The sequence below is a fragment of the Ursus americanus genome, chromosome 14, assembly GCF_024610735.1.
Source record: "Ursus americanus isolate L20-20 chromosome 14, mUrsAme1.1.p, whole genome shotgun sequence".
Classification (NCBI taxonomy): Eukaryota; Metazoa; Chordata; class Mammalia; order Carnivora; family Ursidae; genus Ursus; species Ursus americanus.
Window position 1 is genome coordinate 59,357,955 of NC_142140.1, and position 17,196 is coordinate 59,375,150.

General features: G+C 62.8%; 1 protein-coding gene across 1 annotated transcript; it reads right to left on the reverse strand.

The window, feature by feature from the left end:
- Window positions 1-80: 80 nt before the first annotated feature.
- PLK5 (polo like kinase 5 (inactive)) lies at window positions 81-15,464 on the reverse strand. The gene is made up of 17 exons (XM_087867447.1): window positions 15,110-15,464; window positions 11,951-12,159; window positions 7,780-7,893; window positions 7,531-7,647; window positions 6,936-7,065; window positions 6,759-6,846; window positions 6,563-6,658; window positions 5,954-6,152; window positions 5,732-5,858; window positions 5,472-5,548; window positions 5,276-5,360; window positions 4,749-4,797; window positions 4,502-4,536; window positions 3,383-3,539; window positions 2,426-2,555; window positions 2,232-2,342; window positions 81-1,538 (listed from the first exon to the last, which is right to left on the reverse strand). The coding sequence occupies exons 1-17, from the start codon at window positions 15,165-15,167 to the stop codon at window positions 1,185-1,187; spliced, it is 2,136 nt and encodes a 711-aa protein (XP_087723573.1). The 5' UTR covers window positions 15,168-15,464; the 3' UTR covers window positions 81-1,184.
- Between the last annotated feature and the right edge of the window lie 1,732 nt (window positions 15,465-17,196).

Genomic DNA, 17,196 nt, shown 5'->3' on the forward strand with positions numbered 1-17,196 from the left:
CAAACCTATAACAATGTTACACATTAAGAAATTCTCAGCATCTTTTTTTTTAAGATTTTTTTATTTATTTATCTGACAGAGATAGAGACAGCCAGCGAGAGAGGGAACACGAGCAGGGGGAGTGGGAGAGAAAGAAGCAGGCTCCCAGCGGAGGAGCCTGACGTGGGGCTCGATCCCAGAACGCTGGGATCACGCCCTGAGCCGAAGGCAGATGCTTAATGACTGAGCCACCCAGGCGTCCCAAGAAATTCTCAACATCTGTAAGCGTCCATTGTGCACGTTTCTCTAAGTACCTGTCATACACGTTCAGACCTATATTTGGGGGGCAGGTGGCAACCTCCACCTCAGCAGCCACTTATGCTTTTTTCATGACGCATTCCCCGGGTACGGGGGGTTGACAGGAGATTTTGAGGCTGAGCTTCACCGAATCATGCTGCTGGGACATGTCCCCCTTCTACAGAAGGGGAAACTGAGGCTTGGCTGTGCCCCATCACCAAGGCTGCAGCCCTGAACACCTTCTTCTTGTCCTCATCGTGGTTCGCCCCTCAGGCTCCAGCCTCCCTCTGGGCCTGTCCGTGCAATCGTCACCTGCCGACAACGGCGCCCCCGTGTTGGAGCCCCCCCAACCTTCACATGCCAGGCTGGCTGAGGACTTGGGGGTGCTCCTCCTGGGGCGCCCTGGGGGGGCCTGTGTCTCCTTCCCAGATGGAGAAGGGCCTGAACCTCCCATCTCAGGAGTAGTGACACACGGTGGTAAGAAGTTCTGTAACCTGCCGAGTCGCCTCCTTCCCTTGGCGCCTGACCTGGAGGGTTTAGACCCCGTCTCCTGGCGTCCCCAGCCCCACACGTCTCGAATCTCTGCTGTGCCTGCGTCTGTGTGCTAGCTGTCCAGCTCTTTCCTGAGAACACCTCACGCAGAAGCCCAGAAGTTCTCAATCCGCCCAGAGCTGCCAGAGCACCGTCACCCTGCGGACCACGGTCACCTGCGCCCCAGCCTGGACACCCACTTTCTTACTGCTCGGCCATTGAGTGAACGTTGCATGCTTCAGTGCTCTGGTCGCGGCACGACCCCACTCCGGTACGAATTCCTGCGTTGGCGGACATGTGGCCCGTCTGTCAGAGCCTGCCGGCCTGTGTCCCCTCGCCAGTGCATCTCAGATGCCACCAGAGAGGCAGACGGCAGGCTAGACAGTCAACTTCTCTTTAATGAAAGCAGAACAGAGCCAAACAAAAGTCTGGGTTGCACAGTCATGACCCCAGGCAAGGACCCCCACCGCCCATGCTCCCTGAACTGTTTCCAGGGGCGCCACTCCGGGGAGACAAGAGGCCCGGAACAGGAGCTGGGGGCCCAGTCCCCTTGCAGGGGCGCTAGGAGCTCTGCAGCACATGGAGAGCATGGACAAGGTGTTGCCGCCGGGGCTCCGCAGGGCACCCGGGGCATAGGACGTGCCGGGCTGGCCACCTTCCCAGACCGTGAGCCCCAAGTCCTCGCCCCGGCCACTCAGCACCAGGTGAGTCCGGCCGCCACAGCAGCTGGTCTGCCGGGGGTGGGAAGCCGGGCTCAGGGAGGGGGCCCCACATCACCCCCAGGCCTGGCGCTCCAGGGAGCAGGACAAGTGGACAGAGGCCGAGAGCCCCCGACCAGGGTCTCCGCGCTGCCCCTGCCCCAGGAGCTCAGGGAGCAGAGGCCGAGGGCTTACTGTACCGGCGGGGAGACGGGGCCACCCCGTGAGACCTGCGAGCTGGGTAAGCCAGCTTCCCCCACGGATGTCCTCTCTAGCTGAGACCCCGCCCGCTCAGGCACGCGTGCTGGCCATGCTCTGGCCTGAACAGAGAGGGAGGTTTGCCTGGAACACAGAACAGTACTTGTTAGACCAGCAACGAAGGCGTCGTACACGACTGCTTCTGGAGTCCGTTTCAGGATCATCAGGATCACCAGCGATCGCCAGGACTGCTCAGGGACACCTCAATCCAGAAGTGGATTTCCGCTGAGCTGACGTTTGGGCGGTCCCTGCGTGTGGCCACGAGGACGGCCCACAGTGCACTTTGCCAGCGCTCACACACACGGTGGATCTTACCGTTTTTGTACCTAGGAGTCACTAGCCCCACCCCCACCAAAGCCAGCCATTTCTGGGCCTCCCAACAGTGGGTACTGGAACAGCCCCGTGGTCCGGGCGCGTGGGGCTGCCCCAGCAGAGGCCCCCCAGAACAAGGGCACCCCGTGCGCTCACCTGCCACGTCCCGTCCCCAAAGAGCAGCAGCGAAGCCCGCTGGGACAGGAGGAACCGCAGCAGGCAGAAGCTGGGGGCCGCCGGCGGGGTGGGCGTGGGCCGGCCCCCCTCCTGTAGACAGACCCAGCCTGCGGGTCTCAGAGCCGGGGGTGCCCCCACCTGCCCAGCCAGGCCCAGCCCCACCCGGCCCTTACCTCTCGCAGCCCCTGCTGTATACAGCGGGCACAGAGCCGGAGGACGGCCAGCTCGGCCCCCAGCGGGCCGGGCACATCCCTTGGGGTGAACGTTTCCAGCTTCCCCCGGCCAGGCACGTAGCACACTGGGCTGGGGGTGGGGCACAGGGTGTCACAGCCACTACCCTGGGCACCGGATGCCCGAGGACACCTTCCCACCAGCCACGCCCGTCGGATGGGGCTCGGAGCCCAGCGCCGTGATGACCCACCTCTATCTGTACCCCCAGCCCCGGCCCCTCCCCAGAACTCCAGCCCTGGCGCCTTGTCCATACCGAGATCCCAGCCGGCCCCCAAACCCATCCCTCTGCCACCTTCCCATCTGGCCGAGTGGCGGCTCCGACCCTCCTGCCTGCAACACAATCTAGGTTCCAGTGTCCTTGCGTCCCTCCTCAGCCACCACCTCAGCGGCTCGTCCAACCACTTCCCTGCTGGCTCCCCGGGTCTCTCCGGCCAGCCAGGTCACGTTCAAAGTGTGACTTGGACCCATCCTTCCCATCTGACCACCGCAGTGGCCTTCAAGTCCACTGACTTCGCGTCCTCCCTGTCTCCCCATCTCACTCTGCTCGTCACACCCACCAGGCTGGGTCCCATGTCAGGAGCTTTGCACGTGCTGTTCCCTGTGCCTCCGATGCTGTTCCTGATGGGCTCCTTCTCATCCTTCATGTCTCGCCTGAGTGTCACTTCTTCGCAAAGCCCCTCCACAACCCTAACCCTCCACGCCCCCGAGTCGGTCACCTCACCCAGTTCACTTCCTTCAGAAAATTGCCTCCTGGAATCACCTTAGTTAACTGTGTAGCATTGTCCCCCCACCCAGCAGGCAGCAGCTGCCCCCAGGCGCACACAGTAGGTGCTACTTTAATAAATACTTGAGAAATGATTGAAGAAAGATGGGGGGTGGACAGGAGCCCCATGACTTACTCCCCCGGGGGGCGCAGGGCCATGTGTGTGCCGTCCCAAAGCAGGACGCCGCTGCCCCCATCCGACAGCTGATAGCCGAAGCCGTACTTGCTGGAATAATCCATCCACTTGGGGGCCCAGAGGACGGGCCGCTGCTCTCCCGGGGGGGCCTGCGTGGCTGGACACAAAAATGAAGTGAACTGAGCAAGGGGTCTCCGGGGGGGGGGTGCGGGAGAGGAACAGAAGATGAATAACAGAGTCCAGGGGGCAGAAAACCAAGCCTGGCCTTGCAGGGGTGTGGGGGGGGGTGGACAAGGCGCCAGGGAGCACCTGTCACCCCCGGAGAGGAGCCCTTCTGAACCGCGGGTAACGCCCGAACTCCACAGGCTTTGCTGGATTGCATTAGAAGAAATTGTGTTGGGGCGCCTGGGTGGCGCAGTCGTTAAGCGTCTGCCTTCGGCTCAGGGCATGACCCACATCAGACTCCTCCGCTGGGAGCCTGCTTCTTCCTCTCCCACTCCCCCTGCCTGTGTTCCCCCTCTTGCTGGCTGCCTCTCTCTGTCAAATAAATAAAATCTTTTAAAAAAATTGTGTTAAAAATAAATTGGTCATTGGTCTCTGGAATCCTGGATCGGATCCTGGGAGAACACAAAGGGCGTTAGTGAAACAGTGGGCTATCCGGTGTTGGGGGGTGGAGCTGGGGGAGCGGCAGGCGGAACTCTCCGGGCTGCCTTTGCTGTAAATCTCCAAGTATCTTTTACTGTTTCCTTAAGACATTTGAGTAAGTGCTGGCTCTGGCTGATGAAAGCGTCTTAAATGCCGGGGTCCTTCTGTGCTACAGAAACAGAAGAATAAGAAGACCCCCACTGGGTCCTACGAGAAAGAAAAGGCTCCCGGGACAGTGACCCAGGAGGGGCAGGGCATGGGGGGTTGGTGGAAGTCCAGGAGAAGGCGAGAAGCAAGGGTTGGGGCTTCCCAGACTCTGGGGAGCAGGATGGATGACCCTCTGCCCTGAACCCTCCCTCAGCTCTGCCCCCCAGGAGAGCCCCAGAAATACCCGGGGGACCCTGGGCAGAGCAGGGCACTTTTCCTTGGATGTCAAGGGACAGCTGGCCCCTGTGGGCTGTGCTGCGTCCCTACCTGGGGGGCCAGGGTCCAGGCAGAACAGCAGGTTTCTTTTTTTTTTTTTAAAGATTTTATTTATTTATTCGACAGAGATAGAGACAGCCAGCGAGAGAGGGAACACAAGTAGGGGGAGTGGGAGAGGAAGAAGCAGGCTCATAGCAGAGGAGCCTGATGTGGGGCTCGATCCCATAACGCCGGGACCACGCCCTTAGCCGAAGGCAGATGCTTAACCGCTGTGCCACCCAGGCGCCCCCTGAACAGCAGGTTTCTGATGGCCACCTCCACCTCCTGCCTCTGGCTCCCCTTGGGCCCTGGGGAGGGGGATCTAAGTGGGGGCAGGCCTGTCTGTCCCCCCACCACGAGAGGTCCCTCCCACCAGCCCTGCCCCAAACTCCCAAATCTGGGAAAATCTTATTTTTATTTTATTTTTAAAGATTTTATTTATTTGACACAGAGAGAGACAGCCAGTGAGAGAGGGAACACAAGCAGGGGAAGTGGGAGAGGAAGAAGCAGGCTTCCAGCAGAGGAGCCCGATGTGGGGCTCGATCCCAGAACGCTGGGATCACGCCCTGAGCCGAAGGCAGATGCCTAATGACTGAGCCACGCAGGCGCCCCTGGGAAAATCTTATTTTAAACCCAGGAGGATTCCGGCCATCATCCCCATTTCACAGGTGGGAAAGTTGAAGCCGGGAGAGGGGCCCACGGCCCTGGCAAGGCCCAGTCATTGCCCCCACCTCTGTACCCTCACTCCCCACCAGCAGTTGGGGCCCAGGATGGAGGTCTGCTCACCCGCCGGGTCACTCCTGAGGGTCCCCTGGGTGAGCAGGTGGACGGGGACCTCAGGGTGGGGAGCCCCTCTGTCCAACAGGGAGGCCTGGGGAAGCAGCAGCAGGAGTGAGGGGAGGCCCGAGGGGCGTGAGGGGCTCCATTCTCCTCGCTCTGAAGACCACGGCACCCGACTTCTCCCTCTGCCCCAAGCCCTCACCTCACTGCCACACTCCATGGACTCAGGATCTGAAGCATCTTCTCCTGGACGGGAGGCCTTGCTGGGAGTGAGGGGGCCTGAGGAAGCACAAGGAGTTTCAGGGGGCAGGGCCTGGCCCCATGCAGCGGGAAGGCATCCGCCGCCCACGTCCACCTGTGCCACAGACGCGGCGTTGCAGAACAGGCGGGAAGTAGGACAGGTGTGAGGTGCGAGCCGAGGCAGGGGAGGGCGGGGGAGGGGCGGGCAGGCGTGCTACTCACAGGGCTGCGGGCACTGTGTCTGCAGCGGCTGGCCCACCTTCCAGAAGAATCTGCCCAGAGGCTGGGGCGCGGTGAAGATGGGCGGGCCATAGCAAGAGTGGGCTGGCAGCCGGTCTGGAGTGAAGCCCTTCCGGGCGGGGCACCGGGGGTCACCACGCAGCGTGGCCGCCCCCTCCCGAGCCCCGGCCCCCCAGGGCGGGCCGCGCGTTGAGCAGCACGCACCTGGGTGAAGAAGTCATCCTGCAGCAGCTGGTCCAGGCTGGGCCGCTCCGCCGGGTTGGGGGCCAGCAGGCGGGCGATGAGGCGGCGAGCGCTGGGGGACAGGTGGGCAGGCTCGGGGTAGCGGCTGTCTCGGATGTTTCGGTACATCTCCGACAGGGGAGCCACCGTGAAGGGAGGGGCACCGGTCAGCACCGTGTACCTGACCCGGGGGGTGGGGCGGCAGGAAGCCAAGTGTCTGCTTGCCCTGCCCCAGTCCTGCGTAGAGCTCGTCACCATATACACATGCCTGTGTACCCACCACCAGCAAACACCCGTCCACGCCTCTGTGACACTCGAAGCTGTCCTCCCGCACACGGACATGCCCCACGTGCCCTATTCACACCTGCACACTCGCAGGATGGCAGGTGGGTGCTCTTGCTGCCCCACGGCTGCACACCTGTCCACATCTGTCCTGGGATGCTCACGCCTGCCTGTCCCCACTCAACCTCCCGTCTGTATGCTCACACCTGTCCTTGCCTGTCTGCGCATGCTTCCACCTGCCCGTACCCAGCCCCACCTGGGTACCCCTGCCCCTCTTCCCCAGGCCGGGGCTCCCCACGACCCACTCACATGACGCAGCCAAGAGCCCAAACGTCTGACTGGCAGGAGTGCCCATTTCTGGAGATGACCTCTGGGGCCAGAAAGTTCGGGGTCCCACAGAGCACTCTGGGAGGGATAATGCTGGGCTCAGGAAGGCAGGGGCCCACATGCCAAACCAGTCCCACCTGTGCCTCCCCGGAGGGACTGTTCAGAGCCTCTCACTCACCTATGGCAGTGGCCCCCTGGCCCCACCCTGGCTGCCAGCCCCAGGTCTCCAATCTTGACCACCATGTTCTTGTTCAGGAAGAAGTTACCTGCCAGAGGGGGCGGGCGCAGGCTATGAGGGCAGGAACCACACCCCAGCCCCCCTCCCCCGCCCCGGCGACCGCCCGATTGCGCTCACTGGGCTTCAGGTCGCGGTGCACGATCTGCCGCTGGTGCAGGTAGCGCAGGCCGCTGACCAGGCCCCGCAGGTAGTAGCGCACCTCGGGCTCCGTCAGAGTCTGCCGCGCCTCCAGGACGTGGGCCAGCGACTGCGGCCGCCCGCAGCAGCAGGAGGACACACCGATGAACACAGTAAGCTCGGCTGAGCCCAAAGAGGATCAGAGGAGTGCAGGTGGGCCCGGAGGGCCCCAGGGAAGTTTGAAAAGGGCCAGAGGCTCAGAGATGAACCCGAAGTGGGTACATGCCAGGCACAGGTGAGCCCAGGTGAGCCCAGGTGAGGCCAGGTGAGCACAGATGAGCCAGGGTGAGCCCAGGAGGGCTAAGGTGGGCTCGATGGGGTTAAGGTGGTCGCACGTGGCCACGGATGAAGATGAGATGGGCTGGATGAATGAACTGGGCACAAGTAGTCACAGGTGAGTCAAGAGAGCAGAGGTGGGCGCAGGTGCAAAAGCATGAGCACGGATGGGCCTGGTGTGGACACAGCCGGAGCCAGGTAAGTACGCAGAGACACAGAGGTGGACCCAGACGAGCACAGCAGAGGGGGGGGGGGGCACCTGGCGGCTGCAGTACTCCAGCACCATGTACACGTGCTCCCGGTCAGCAAAGTATCCATGGAGGGCTACGATATTGCGGTGTTCCAGGTGGCTGTGCAGGGCGATCTCCCGGTCCACCTGCAGGCGCGGCCCCACGTGTCCACGCCCCCTGGTACTCAGGGGCATAACCCCACCCCCCCAGGGCAGGGACCTCTCTGGGGACCCCCTGCAAAGTGTGGGGCCCCCGGGGCACAGAAGGTCTGGGCCTACCTTACTGCGGGGGCGCAGTTGCCCGGCCCCGGCCCCAGCACGAGGCACCACCTTGAGGGCGAACACAGCACCGGTGGACATGTCCACCAGCTTGTAGCAGCGGCTGAAGGCACCCTGCGGTGGAGGGGGACGCCCGCACTCAGCGGCCACAGGTGTGCAGACAGGCAGCCAGGCCTCTTCATATACACAGACGCACACAGATGCAGGAGATGCATGGACACACAGCTCTCACCCTTACACCCGCACACGCAACCACATGAGCATAGAGGAAAACGCAGGGACACGAACACAGACGTATCCATCTCTGGATACGTCCAGCAACCGGACCACAATACAGTACGTGGACACACGACACGATTCCACACCCAGACCCGGAAAGCGCAGAGATGGAGAGCACGTTCAGATACGGACCTGGTGACAGCACCACAGAGTTTCTACAAAAAGCTGGATACCTGTAACACGCGAGTGCACGTCCACACCCCTGGACGCACAACCCATGGCCACAACACAAGGCGCCAAAGACCGGCTTCTGCCGCCGCACCGTGCGACCTGTACAGCACAGACCCGGGCGCCAACCCAGCCAGCCGACCCCAGACTCCAAACTCGCGCCGACACGCGGCGCACGCAGAAGTCAAGCCTGGGCGCACACCTGCTCGCTCGCGCTCGAGACTGGGCGCGCACACCCCTCCCCGCCCCGCCGGGAGCCCCGCGCGGCCCGAGACCCTCTGGCGGACTCGCGGAGCCGGGGTCCGCACCTTGCCGATCAGCTTCCCGCGCCTGTAGACGCGCCCGGAGCTCGGGTCGCGCAGGAAGGCGGAGACCGGCGGGCGGCAACTGTGCCGCCAGCGCCGCGCGGGTTCCATCCCGCAGGGGGCCTGGCGGGCACTCGGCGCGGGCGCTGGCGCAACCTCCGCCGGACCACCGCGCGGTAGCTCTAGGGCCGCGCGCCGCTGGGGCGCGTCTTATTGTCTGAGGGGGCGGGGCGGAGCCCGATACTGGGGGCGTGGCCAGGCGCTGGAGGGGGCAGGTGTGTCGGGAGGGAGGGCGGCGGGAGAGGGCGAGCGGGGACACCGGGCTGACAGGAGCTCCAGTGACAGCGAAGCTCGCGCCCCGCGCGCCAGCCCCGCGCTCACCCGGCGCGCTCGGCCGGCTTGCTCTTCCAGTCCTGCACCTCCCGTCCAGCTGTGACGTGTCAACCTGCCCATTTCTCTGAGTGGGAAACTGAGGTCAGAGAAATTGTCTCCCTCTCTCAGAGGCCTCCGAGGGAGAAGCGAGCGGGAGCGGGGGGCCTGACAGGGCTCTCGTGGCACCGGAGAGCCATGGCCGGATCCAGAGGGCAGAGAAAGAAGACCGGTATCCCTAGGGCTGGGGCTGCTTGGGAAGGGAGTGAGGCCTGGTGCAGGGACCCAGGAGGGGCACAGCTGGGGGTTGGGGGTATCATATATGCAGGACATCAGGCCGCGAGAAGGATCAGAATCTGGGGACCGAAGGGCAGAGGCAGGCGTGTGACTCCTGCCCTGGGCAGCCAAGGAAAGGACTGGTGGGCACTCTTGGACCCTCCTGGAGCCATACATCAGACTCAGCTCCAGGCTCCTTCCTTGTGTTCTCTCATGTTCCCTGACATCAGTCCTGGGACACAGGCACTGGCCTTGTCCCCGTTTCACAGGTGAGCACACTGAAGCCGGGGGAGGTGGTGGTGCCTGCAGCCGGGAAGGGTCAGGGCTGGATTTGAATCCAGGCAGCTGCCTCTGGATGCCACAGTATTAATCTGTGAATGTTACATAACACTAGGAATGGGGAGGGATTAGCAGGGCTCCCTGGGGCTGGAATCAGGCCTTGGAATTTTCCAGAGACCAGATTTCAGAATCCGGCGGGTCATGCTTCCAGGGATGGGAGACACCTTCTGAGCTGTCACATGTCCAGCTGGTGTGTCAAGCAGGGGCACCCCGGGCATGGGGGCCTCTCAGAGGGCCCCCGTGCAGGGCCCAGAGCAAGACTCGGGTACCTTTGTGGGGGACCGGCCTCAACACCGGAGCCAGGGACTCTGGGCCGCCGTTGGGGGCCAGCTGGCTGCAGCCGGGGAGCCCAATTTCCTGCTAACGGGAATCAAGGGCAGCCTGACAGGAGGTGGGTGGCTGGGGGTCCAGGAGCCTGGGCCATCATGTCACTGTCACCCAGGATCTGCTGGCTCTCAGGCGCACCCCTTCCTCTGTGTGTTAACTCGGGCATCCGTTAAGCACCTACTCACCGGCACGTGGAGCCTGCGTGGGGCCCTGCAAGCCCAAGACAGACACACCTGGCCCTCCCGGAATGACTGCTAGGAGATCACCCAGCTGAACCACCGCCGTGGGTCTAGGCGGCCCCAGAGGCCAACGCGTGTAAGCCAGGCCCCTTCTGAGCAGCAGCTTCTCCCTGGGTGGGTGCTGTTCTTAGCCCCATTTTACAGATGAGAAAACCGAGACTCAGGAAGGCGTATGCAAGCCCAGGACCACTGGACTGCAAGTGGCCGAGTCCCGCCTGGAGTCCAGGGCCGCTGTCCGCACCCTCACACCATCCCCTTGGGCTTCTGCCCCAGGGGCCCTGGGAGCTCTGGCAGGGGCAGGGGACTGAGCCCACCGAATGTCTGGAAGATCCTGGCCAGGAACCTCACAGCCCTCCCTGCCCGGAGCCCCACACTCCCGGCCACAGGCTTGCTTTCCCTCTCGTCTGCTCCTTCACTGACCTGAGATAACTCCCCAGACTCAGCACATTTCCTGGGAGAAATGCCGGAAGCTTTGCTCAGCTGCAGGTGGAGGGGTGGCTGCTGAGACAGCCCCCGGCGACGAGACTCGGGGGGCCTCCCTGGGGAGGCCCGAGCTACTGCGCACGGGGTTAGCCCACGGGCACATGGACGGCACAGTCTGCCCCTTCGGGAAGGTGCCAGAGCGGGAGCGGGACGCTCTGGGTCCCTCTCCGGTCTCCTGGCCTCAGAAGCACCATAGACTCCTCGTGAGCTGTCACCCCACCTGGCAGCTCCCTGGGGACACCAGGAGCCGGGCAGCCACCACACTCTGGAAGCCCCATGACTGCGGCAGCACGCTGCCCCCAGACTGGCCCAGTGTTGTGGGGGAGGCTAGACTTGGCTCCCCCCACCCAGGACCAAACTTTGTCCTTGCCTCTCCCAGCCTCATGCGCCTCACAGGCTCCTTCTAGAAGTCCTTCCAGACACCGCTCCGTAGGCTTTTCCCCGTCCTTCTTCCACATTTCTTCAGTTATCCTTTGCAGCTCCTCTTCCTTCTCCCAGGGCCTGCAGCTTGGGTCTGAGACCCCGTCCCCTGTCTTTGCTCCCTCCAGATGACATGGTGCATGCCAGCAGGACACTGACGTGGGAGGCTTGTCTCTCCTCCCATAGCTCCACCTGGGCTCTGCCAAAAGCAGAGCCTGAAGCAAGGGTTTGGTACAGAGCAGGAATGAGGGGCTGGGGAGGATGGGGCATGGGGCAAGGTGGGCCCTGGTAACCCTTGTGGATCCCCAAGGACCTGGGTACAACATTCCTCAGGACTGTCTACCCAAGAGGAAGACGAAGGGAGCATCAACCACCTGGCTAGGTCAGGGGACAGAGTGTTTGGGCCCTTGGAGGCTCACAGAACCAGCAGGGTGGCTGGGAGGTGGTCTCAGGGCATGCTCTGGGACCCGAGAGCAGGAAGTTCAATCTCTTCTTGTGAGTAAGAAGCAAGAAGACCTCCAGTACCAAATCACATTCAAACAAAGGCCCGCTGATTCACCCCTGTGGCCCTCCCACCCACCCGCTCACTCACCCCAGTCCAGCCATCCTGGCCTCTTTGCTGGCCCAAGATCCCATACCAAGCTCATCCCAACCTCAGGGCCTTTGCATATGCCCTTCTCTCTGCTTATGATGCTCCCCATCCCTGAGTCTCCTCCCAGCGGCCCCTTCTCATCTTCGAGGACCCAGGCAAGGGCCACCCTTGTCCGGGAGGCCACCTCCACCCCGCAATTCCCCCTGTGGTCCCTCACAACCTGAAATTATGTCATTTCCTTGCAGGTCTGCTGGTTTCCATCCCACCAGACCGGGCACAAGTCTGTGTTTGTCCCTGCTATGTACCCCATAGGTACTGGCCTGCTGGGTGGCCTCATGCAAGTTCAGACCCTCCCCAGACTCCCCACAACCTGCCTTCAGAGGGGGCATCCCCAGGGTCCAGAGTGGGTGCTGCCCCTCCGGGGGAGGACGCCTTTCCTGGTGTCCTCTCTCCAGCTGGTGCTGCCTCGACCTCTCCCCAGGGACATCAGCGGACTCCGGCCGTGTGCAACGCTGCGCGAGCGTCAGACCCAGCCAGATTTCCACACAAATAATCTGTATTTCAGCTGCTTGGGTCTTTTTACCTGTTATGAGAAAAGTAGCTCAATGTCAGGGGAGATCCTGGGTGAGATCCTGGAACAGAAATAGGAAATTAGCTAAAAACACACACATGATGAAATCCATGTAAAATTGGGAATTTGGTCAATGGTAATAGTAATTGCTAATATTATTAATTAATAATAGCAATATGCCAATATCAGTTCCTGAGTTGTGACGGAAAGTATTTGTTTCCTGGGGCTATTGTAACAAACCACCACAAATTTGGTAACTTAAAAAAATCACCCATTTATCAACCTCACATTGGGAAGTCAAGAGTCCTAAAACCCAGGCACGGGCAGGGCTGGTCCCCCCCGGGCCCCAGGGAGACCCGGCTCCTGCCTCTTCCTGGCCCATGACACCCCCTCCATCCTCACCGCTGGCAGCGCAGGGTCTGCCCGTCTCTGGGGCTCCCGCCCTCTGCCTCCCTCTCCCGAGGACCTCGTGAGGACGCCGGGCCCCCGGGGAGCCCAGGCTCACCCCCACCTCGGGGCCTTGACAGTGTCCCCTCTGCTGCATGAGGGGACACGTCCCAGGTCCCAGGACGAGGATCTGGACGTCTTGGGGGGAACAGATTATACCGCCGATGACAAAGGATAGACAGAAACTCTCTAACATCTTTGCAACTTTCTGTAAATCTAAAATTATTCCAAAATAAAAATTTTCTTTAAAAAATCAGAATTAGAAGGCCATTACAAGAAATTCACATAGAACCTATAAGGCAGTATCTCGGCCACCCACAACCTTGCCCCAGGATCATTGTGGGCAACACGAGGGGTGTCCCTTTCCACGTCCCACCTGAATTTATACAACACCCATCCTTTCCCTCTCTGTAAACGGCACCATGTCATGCACAACTTTCTTGAGTTTCTACCTAACCGTGTACCTGAGATGACCTGCCATGTTCAGAGAGCCTTCTGAGCTCCCGCCCTTCTCTGCCTCCAAGCCCCCCGCTCCGCCCCCACCAGCCGCACAGGCCCCCACCCTGCCCGGTCCTCACCTGGGCCTCCAGCTACCTGTCCTTTGCCCCTGCCGCTCGTCCTGCCTCGACCGTCCCCAACCCAAGCAGGTCCCCCCAGCACTCCCTCCAAGAAGGAACTCAGGACACCCATTCAGATGTGGGGAGAAGCCGTCCCGGGCCCTCCGGGTCCTGCTGTGCCTCAGTGGCCCTACTAGTGGGGGTGAGGATTCATCTCTGAGCAGCTGCAGAGACCCAGGGTCCTGGGGCAGGGGTGGCAGGAGCCCCCGTCCACTCTCCTCTGGAGGCTGAGGCGTCCCGGGGACCACGTGGCCAGGCCTGAGGCATCACAGGAAGCCACAGGGACTTGGGGTCTGGGGGGGCACGCGGAGGCCACAGGATCTGCTTGTGGGTATTTCCTGAGCCCCAAGGCTGCAAGACCACAGAGGGGCCAGGAGCCCAGCTGACCTGCATCCACGGGGACCTGTGTCCGCTTGGCCTAATCCCCCTCAGGGATGGTCCAGGCTAGAGCTCAGGGTAGGGGACTGCACTGACCCCCTGTTGGGGGTCTAAGCCGGGGCACAGGGGGTGGGGGAGGGGCTGAGATGCCACCACACCTGCAGTCTCACCCTCATAAGCTCCCCTCCACCTGCACGAGGAATTTTGAGCTGAGCGCTTGGCCTCCTTCTCCGGGAATCTGCTGAGTCTGGCTGAACTGTGGCCAGAGGACGGAGGACGGAGGACGGAGGCAGGAGGCTGGGGCCCGAGGGAAAAGCAGGGCAGGGCCCAGGACACCATATCTTCCCCCATCCCCATCTGGCACTACAAGCTCTGTCCCCACAGGCACTAGGCCCCCATGCAGGCCCCAGCACCTGCTGTGTCCCCTCCCTGCAGGCCACAGTGCCTGCTGTATGCACTTCCTACAGCACTTATGCCTGCCGTAGTTCACCCACTGCACAGTACAGCGCCTGCTGCATACCCTCCTGGCAGCGTGCAGTGACCCCTGTATACACTGCAGGATATAATGCCTGCTGTATGCACTCCCTGCAGGACGCAACACCTTCTGTATACCCTCCTGGCAGCATGCAGTGACCCCTGTATACACTGCAGGATATAATGCCTGCTGTATGCACTCCCTGCAGGATGCAACACCTTCTGTATACCCTCCTGGCAGCGTGCAGTGACCCCTGTATACACTGCAGGATACAATGCCTGCTGTATGCACTCCCTGCAGGACACAACACCTTCTGTATACCCTCCTGGCAGCGTGCAGTGACCCCTGTATACACTGCAGGATACAGTGCCTGCTGTATGCACTCCCTGCAGGATGCAACACCTTCTGTATACCCTCCTGGCAGCCTGCAGTGACCCCTGTATACACTGCAGGATACAGTGCCTGCTGTATGCACTCCTTGGAAGGCTCAGACTACTACATGCAGTACCTGCAGGGTGCAGTATCTACTGTATACACTCCCTGCAGAGATAAGTGTCTGCTGAGTGCATTTCTATAGGACGCAGTGCCTGCTGTATGCACACCCTGCATATAGTTCTTTGGACGGGACTCAGGGAATGAGGCACGTCTGAGGGAAGGAGACTGTCCACTTGGTGGAGCCCCTGAGCCAAGCCTGATGTATTTCTGGTCCCACCAGGCCCCAGGCCCCAGCTCCTGCACAGGAGGCGCTCAGCGGAGGGTGCCCACTCTTGCTGTCCCTACCCCTCTCCCGCCCCCTTTCTCACACCTGTCTCACCAGGCTTAACCTCATCAAGGTCACCGCCTGCCTCTGTCAAAGCAGGTCCACTGGTCCACTCTCCCTCCTCCCTGTAGCCCAACCTCCCTAGGCCTCTAGGACCCCACACCCCCCTCCTTCTCCCCCATCCCGGGCCCCTCGTACACAGGCCCCAGTCTCCACTCCACCCACGCTCACGGCCCGTGATCTCAGCCCTGCATCTAAACAGCCCCGTGTGTCAAGGACACCCACCTGTCTCCCTCGGGCCAGACATGGCCCCTGCTCTCCCAGCCTCTTCTTGCGGGCCCATAGACGTCTCATCCCGGACCTGTCCAGGAGCGACCTGTGGACACGCCCTCCCACGCCTGCCCCCTCAGCCCTTCCCAGCAGCTCAGGCCGACCTCCTGCCTCACCTCTTCCCAACGCCGCCCCCCATTGACTCCTACCCGGTCTGCTCCCCAGCAGCTGGGAGCCCCGCAGCTCCTTGACTCCACCCTCAACGCCAGTGGCTCTCCTCCCAGGACGCGGCTGCCTCCTCGCTGCCTTCCTGGCCCCACGGCAGCCACCAGCCACGTGTGGCTTTTCCAAGACTAGAACACCCTCCCCCACCCCCGTGGCTCCCACCCCTCGGCCCCGCTCTGACCTCATCTCTGCCCCCACCCTGACCTCCTGACCCTATTCTCGCCTCGCGGGCTGTGCACGTGCAGTCTCTTCCAGCCATGCTGCTCTCCTTGTGACAAACACGTCTTCAATGAGGGCCTCGCAGACCCCCAGCCCCAGGAGCAGCGGGCCGCTACTGCCTCTGAGTGTCCCGATGCAAAGGGCAGTCCCTGCACTCCCAGGGTCGGCCACAGCTGTGCGCGCACGTAGTAGGTGCTCAGTAAGGACCGCGCGTGGGCGGCGTTGAGCGGCCGGACTGGTAACCGCCCTGCTCGTGGTCAGGGCTGGACAGCCCATGGCGGTCTTCCCAGAGGAAGGGGCAATAAAGCTGAGCCTGGGCTTGCCTAGTGACCAGAGGTTGCAGTCCACCCATCGTCCCCATCTCCTCAACCCACCCGTCAGGGAGCGTCACGGGCCACGGCAAGGAGCCAGCGGAGGGGGCCAGCCGAGGGCACCTATTGCTTGCCTGCGTGGGCAGGGGGAGGGGGCCCTGCGCAGAAGCCAAGCTGGGAAAGGGTGGGGTGGTGGGGAGCCCTGGGGTGACCCTGTCCTTGCCACCCCACAGAAAGAGCTGAGGTTCACTTGGAAGTGTCTTGGTGAAGAACTCTGCCCGCCCCCCCCCCCGCCCCGCCCCGCGTTGCCTGGATGGGAAAACTGAAATCCTAGGGAGAGGGGCCACTGCCGCGAGGGAGAGCGATCTTCCGGACCCGGGTCTGGCTCCAAAGCCGCTGCTCGCTGCCCGTGCCCGTGGCCAGGCAGGGAGGGCGGAAGGCAGGGTGGGGCACGTCCTCTGGTGACAGCAGTGCCCGGGAATGCTCCTGGCAGGGCTGGAAGGGGGCTCTCCGCCCCCCACGCCCGGACTCTGGAGCTGAACTTCTCCCAGTGCGTTGGGGCCCTGCTCCGGGGGTTGCCGAGACCTGGAGTGGGAACCCCAGGATTGCAACCCAGGCAAGCGGGCTTCCTCAGTAGGATGACCTTGAGGGAGGGTTAGGGGGGAGGACCGGGGGAGAGGGGTACTGACCGGGAAAGGGGACCCTCGAGGGGACGCGATCTGGGCATCGGTGGAAAGGAGGCAGCGTCCCGGACTCCCGGAACCATGGCAGGGCCACCTCGGTTCTCGCACATTCCCTGGCCCTGAGCGCGGCGCCCGGAATAGCAGCCCCGGCGTGGGGGGTAGGGGCGGTCAGTTCCCGCACGGCTCCTCCGCCCTGGGCTTTCCAAGGTCACCGGGATACGGACGCTGGAACAGCAGGCCGCTGCTCCGCGGGACCGGGTCCCGCGCGGGGCAGTCCCCTGCCGTAGATCCGCGCGGAGGCGCGCAACGGCCGCGCGAGGGCGCACGGGGCTGCCGCCCCTGCGGACCCCGGCCTGGGCGCGCCCCGGGAGGCCGGGTGGGAGGGGCTGCCCCTGGCTCCCCCAGCCCCTCCCCGCGGGCCCCGCCGCTTCCGCTCGTCCTGGGGCCGCCCGGGGAGCCAGGACGTGCCGCCTGGGCTCTACGTCGCCGGTAAGTCCCTCTTCCTATCCTCCCACTATCCCGGCCGGCGTCTCCTCCCCGTCCCAGGGCCCGGTCCGGCTAGGGGCGGGCCAGGCAGCAGCCCCCAGGGTGGGAGAAAGCTCATCCCCACTTCCTCCTGGGGAAACTGAGGCCTAAGAGGCGTGGCTTGCCCGGGGATCACACC

What these genes read in the sequence shown, in the direction of transcription:
- PLK5 (XM_087867447.1), bottom strand. Translation starts at nt 15,167, where the DNA reads ATGGGCCCGCAAGAAGAGGCTGGGAGAGCAGGGGCCATGTCTGGCCCG. An exon ending in GCCCTGCGCCCCCCGGGGGA is followed by an intron (nt 2,556 to 3,382) that starts GTAAGTCATGGG and finishes CCCCACCCCCAG; the next exon opens with CCCAGTGTGCTACGTGCCTG. An exon ending in TTGGGGACGGGACGTGGCAG is followed by an intron (nt 1,539 to 2,231) that starts GTGAGCGCACGG and finishes CACCCCCGGCAG; the next exon opens with ACCAGCTGCTGTGGCGGCCG.